Raw genomic sequence first — 6,000 nt, 5'->3', positions numbered from 1 at the left:
GTAATTGATTAAATTTTGATTATGGGTTTCAACAATCCGAGATCACATCCTATCAAATACTTTATAAGCTGATGTATCCACATCAGCGCCAACTTGATATCATCATGGATGGTCACTATCTCGATATGTTAGTCAAAGCTTTGACTAAGGGATAATGACCGATGATTTTAAGTAGCTATCCCATTAATCAATTTCCCACTTAACTTTGTACTTGAAGTACATGCCACATTATTCCTAATCCTTTCACTGAAGAATCAGTGGGCTCTTTTTATTTATGATAAGTTGACGTATAGAACAATCTATTATAAGAACAAATAAGGTAACACTTACATATAGTCTATAATTGTCATTTTTAGTCATATGTCTAGCAAATTGATATATATTAGTAGTATAAACTATGTATAATGTAGGCATATTACCGGGTAGAAGAGTTGATTGTCTATGTATGGAAAATTATGGTGGGTGTGCAATGAAGGTTCGTGCGGCTTGGGAAAAAAAATATAGAAATTTATTATTATTTTATTATTATTCATATGTTGCAAGAACATACTTATATGATAGTTATATATGATGAAAAGAATAGGTGATATTTAGTGCATGATGTATATGGTAAAATCACATTATCAAACAAACAAATCGAGATATATTATTAGGGTCAAAACTCAAAAACAAGAAGTCATACCACTTCATACCAATGAAATTTATCAGTCCAATCATAGATCGGCAACAAATCATAGAAATCATTTTCAGTCGATACGGATCGATGTGTCATCCTATATACTGGTACTATATTGATCTAATTAGTCACCAAAACCAATATTGAACCGAGATACAAATTCTAGCTCAAAAGCAATCCAACCAGTAGTTTTGAAAGTAATACTTTCATCTAGCATATTGTGAAATGCAATGATCATTGCTACCACATAATCTTTGTGAACTCAAATCAAATGGATTATTTGCATTTATTATTCATTTACAATGTTCTGTATCCACTTTTCTTTGTGCCATATACATTTTTCTTTATGCACTGTTCTAATTCTAATGCTACAAGACTTTGACATCTGCATATGGTAACTACTACATGGTAGAAGAAAGGTAAAAAATGCAGTATTTACATGCATAGGTACAGATATGCAGCATTACATCTAAAATGAAGGTACACGTTTTGCTCTTTGCAGGTCCAACGCATAGTTTGATAGGTTCCCTACACAGTTCATGTATTCACTGCACAGTGTCTTGGAAGTGGAGGAAATTACTTGCAGAGATCACATTCATGATGATTTTCCTGAAATAAAATAGATTTTGTTATTAGATTAGGCAGAATTTTATGTTGAGCAAACAAATTTGAAGTATGAATTGCTGGTCTATTTGCTTATTGTCACAGATAATCTGGCAATTACCTGATGACTATGCTCCAGTTGTCGTGCTTCCCCACAATGCCGTTTATGAGGTGTCATTCTGATGAGGCCAGCTAAGTGATGAAGGAATGCGCTCATGTGGTTGTACAAGCTGCATTAGGACCGAGTTACTCATGAGATTTATTGAAAGGAAATTCATAGCTAAATAAATTTTGATAATTCACTATTAAATGTTCCTAAAGAAACTCGGAATCCAATAATGTTCAATCTAGCATTGTTATGTTTGTTGTATCTGTCAAAAGCATATTGAAGTTGCTTTGAAAAGTTGGATAATTGTGAGTTCACTATATCAATAGAACTAGCTGTTTGAATTCTTGGAAGGTGAATCTTTTGTAGCAACATTATAAGCTAGTAGAAAACTGATTATCTGACTATAGTTCTATTATGGTATAAAAGCAGGTCAAAAGATCAAACACACGGACTCTACCCCTTCTTTCCGAGATTTTGCCAAATGTTAGCGCATATATGTGGCTTTGGCTAGCACCCAAGGTTTGAATTTGAGTAGACATGCCAAGTCTAGCGATCTTTCTTACAGCTTGTTTATAAGACCAAATGCCAGATTTTGTATACGTTCGATCACCCAACTTATCATTTTATCAATTGGTATGGCTTTTGATGCAATGGAGAAAGATAAGTACAACCATCCATCCTCCACATATAAAAGGAAGAAACTGTTATGCCATGCGTCTAGTAGCTATGACACAACAGACACTGCGATATATGCCTCTATTGTCAACCCAGCATTGATCAAGCCCAAATAAAATTATTAAGGCAGAATGAAATTTTGTCGATACCTTAGGCGGTGCCGGTTGCATGAAATAAAAAATGCTAGAAGACCATTTATGATGCTTCGAATGGCTCGAAAAACCTGATAAGAAACTTCTGTTCAATTCTTTTATATCAAGCCATCAAATTGATGAATCACAGTTTAGATGCAAACCTGCGAAAAGAGATCATTCCATAGCTCTTGCAAAACTGAGCTATCAAATGTACTTTGTTCCGTCTCTGATAGATATGAAAACTCAAAAGTGCTACTGATAGTCTCCCAAATATCCTTTAGCAAGTAATATGATTTTGATAGTAAAGACAGGACACAACTTGCCAAAGTCATACCACAACGAGCAGGAAGAATACAAAGTTCCCAGATGCAACAAAAGATCGGATAAACCAATGTTGCTGAAATTGGAAGAGGAAGAAGACAATGATACTCAAAATAGCTTAGCTATATAAGACAATATGAAATGAAAATTGATAAAAAAAATAGAGTAGCTGTGGGGTACCTGTAGTGCAGACATATATGTAGGCAACCTCAAATGGCCACAAGAAAACCTCAGCAAGAGCGGTGATCACATTGTACAAGGATTCCATTGAAGACCATATAGTTGAAGAAAATAGCCCACCGATATCTGCAAACACATTCCACAAAGGAGCGATGAAACTTGTGATTTCTGCAAGTGGACCAAATAATGGCTTTGATATCACTGTTAGTATCGCTTTTATTGTACGAGCCATCACTAGAAGCCAATTAATGCTCTTCTGGACATTTTGGAGAAGAAATATTGTCCCAAGGTACTGTATCCGAGTAACCATATCCCATGCTTCTATCCAATCAAAAAGTGGACCGCAAAGGCGAGCTGCTGTGGCCTTTAAAAGAGGTACATTTTTGTACAAATCATAAAACCCAATGATGACTGTCACCAATGATACCAATACATGAAGGGTCTTCACTAGAAGCCGCATCCATGGGCGATAGAAGTGACAGAACAGAGGATAGGAATGGAAAAATATAACCCATGAAGGAAGACCACTCTCAAGCAAAGTTAGAAGCCTAATATCAGACATGATAATTTGCTTCAGCTTGAATGGCAGTAAACTGTCATTAAATCGAAATAGTATTAGAGTATCAGCATAATTAGTAGGTGAGATAAGAGCATCATCCTTCGCATCTATGTCCATCAATGATTTCTTTTCTTCAGATGGTACTAACATGCACAACTTTTGGTCAGGAATATAGTCATTCTCATACTGGATACTTTCCTTATTACATAGTCCTTTTCCATCAGTGTCCATATCTTTCGGTTTGAAGGGAGTCTCTTGTGCATCTGAGAATTCTTTTTCATGTGGAACATCTAAAGAAGATACTTCAAGACCAGATAAGGATCGTGAACTGGAATTTTGAAGATCCAGGTCAGTCAACTTTTTTAGATAGTCCTTGAGTGATTGTGTTTCCGATATGCAGTCTGAGAACCAATGTGATATACAACTTGAGGCATGCTCGGGATCAAAGAATTCCCACTTCTTCATGGTTCTCACTTCCAGTGCTAAAGATGTATCTGTCTGAAAACAAGATATAACTCTCCTATCAACTAAAGATAACAACATGACAAAGAGATGAGTTACATGATTGATACCTGAAGTTCATTTAGGTAATTGATACCATGCACATCTTTCCATGCCACTTCAAATACTATAAAGCCATGGAGTGATTTGCTCAAATTCATGACTGCATGCAAGTACTTTTCTTGCAATTTAGAAGAATCCATTAAACGAAGCCATCGGTAGAACTTCTTGGATTTATCATGGTAAGACTGATGACCATCATGACTGTCACATCTGCTTCCTATATCTAAAGTATTTTGTGCTACCCTAGTGTTCATAAATGGAGACATCCTATACTGAAAGTTAAGTAGCAAAATGAGCGATGATCCTTTGAAATGAAGCGGAAAGTGCCAACAAAGAAGGGTGAATAGGGCAGACCTTTGTGACCATAAATTGCCATATCCTTGTTGAGCTAGACTGCTTGTTCTCTGACCAGGGTCGGTTATCAACCATAACAAGGAGTCTTCTGCTTAAGGGAGCAACATATAAGAATGCCTGAGACACATAGGACTGTATGTCCCTGAGGAAAAATCCATATTAGGTATACGTTCATGAACGCTATCCATCAAGATGAAGCGCATGTATGCCGTCTGGACAGAAATCTGAGGGCAACTTTTTCCTTGAAACAAGCAAATCAAGGACTAGCTAAAGGAAAGAGTATTTTTTTAAGCAAAAAAAGTTTCAACTTTTAAGTAGAACTCTTATTTGAAGTATCCTTTAGAAAAGAACTTGATAGAATAACACTATCATATGTCAATTTGAATTTTGGGCTAGAGCAGTCTAAGAATAAGCAAAATCTAACTTCTTGCAGAAAAATGTTTTAGGAGATGAGCAACAATTTCCAAATTTCAGGACTCGATAATTAAAGCAAGCAGCTTACCCAATTTGTAACCCTGTTAAAGGGTAGACATCAGGAAGAGTTTCCATCACTTGCAGTGAGGCTCAAGCTCCCCACACTAGCAGGCTACTCCCCGTATCTGCGACCCATCCTCAAATCTCTACAGGACCTATAACACAAGCAAAATCCAAAAGCAAGGATCCAGATAGGCTTAGCTTCACATGCTCTATCAAGAGGGAAGGAATCAAATATAGGAGACAGAATCTAAAGGAAAGGTGCAAATCAAATCAACCCTTAATATGTAGAGAATCAATTCCAAAGTAACAAAACCATGACATTCTTCCGAAACATCAAATTTCGTATCTAGAGTGAACACAATCCAGCTTCATGGCAACAAAACCCCGAGATTCTCCACAAACATCAGTGGTGGCTAAAGGGAAGCCCTCATGTCTCACATTAACACCTTTAGCCCCCCAATTCCATAAGGAACAGCAGCAAGATTGAGACTTGCACTACTTAAACAAAGGCAAGAATCTGCGAGAATCAAATTCCAACAGGATCTTTGAAAGAACAAAACGATTCCTACATGACTTACATGTTAAGCCAAACTCGCATCAACACTTGCCACAAGATTAAAGGTTTAAGCAAGGAAAAATAGAAGCGTAAAGCCAAGAGGAGGAGAGGGATTACCTCTTCTCGCTTCCGATGGAATGCTCGAGCAGAGAAGGGGGAAGGGCTGAGGCGAGGCATTTGGAACGAGTCTAATAAAAGCACGACCGATTTAGAGAGGTGTCGACGTGGAGGGAGACAACAGCGACGGACCTCTCTTTCGTTACGACAGCGGGGCGCGTTTCCCGACTCTGGCCAGGTCATCTCCTCGGCGATCAATCGTGCCGATTAATTGATCGGATGATGTCGCGGGAAGTTGACGCCCCACCGAACTTTTCAATTGTCACGCGCGTAGATTTTTAGGCGATTAATTGAGGGGAAAAAAAAAACCATTTTCTCATTTTTTTAACGTAGAATTAATTTAATATCAATTTTATCTTAGTCAGCTGCCATAATAGATAACAAAGTATGAAAATAAAGTCAAACTCTATATAAATATTGGTAGAATGACTTTGTAGGACGTAAATAATTTTATTTGGAACCCTACGTTTCTTAGAAAGATCTTAGTGGATATAGATAATTAAAAATAGTTTTTAAAAAATGTTAGAGTAAATTTCAGTGAAATTTTATGAATTTTCATATACAAAAGAGATGCCCTATATATATATATATATTGTAACTTAGATTTGGATAATAATAATAATAATAATAATAATAATAATAATAATAATAATAATAATAATAATAATAAAATTT

The 6,000-nt window shown here is 36.3% G+C and overlaps 1 protein-coding gene across 1 annotated transcript; it reads right to left on the bottom strand.

Moving 5' to 3' along the window:
* Positions 1–935: 935 nt before the first annotated feature.
* Positions 936–5,382, bottom strand: LOC135680491 (uncharacterized). The gene is made up of 9 exons (XM_065194421.1): positions 5,326–5,382; positions 4,678–4,804; positions 4,176–4,317; positions 3,830–4,093; positions 2,699–3,755; positions 2,359–2,594; positions 2,213–2,286; positions 1,401–1,509; positions 936–1,285 (listed from the first exon to the last, which is right to left on the bottom strand). Exons 2-9 carry the CDS (start codon positions 4,722–4,724, stop codon positions 1,253–1,255), a joined length of 1,962 nt encoding a protein of 653 aa, XP_065050493.1. The 5' UTR covers positions 4,725–4,804; positions 5,326–5,382; the 3' UTR covers positions 936–1,252.
* Positions 5,383–6,000: the final 618 nt, after the last annotated feature.

Source organism: Musa acuminata, chromosome BXJ1-8 (assembly GCF_036884655.1).
Source record: "Musa acuminata AAA Group cultivar baxijiao chromosome BXJ1-8, Cavendish_Baxijiao_AAA, whole genome shotgun sequence".
NCBI lineage: Eukaryota > Viridiplantae > Streptophyta > Magnoliopsida > Zingiberales > Musaceae > Musa > Musa acuminata.
The sequence above is the reverse complement of the archived record's forward strand: the minus strand, read 5'-3'. Positions and strand labels throughout refer to the sequence as shown.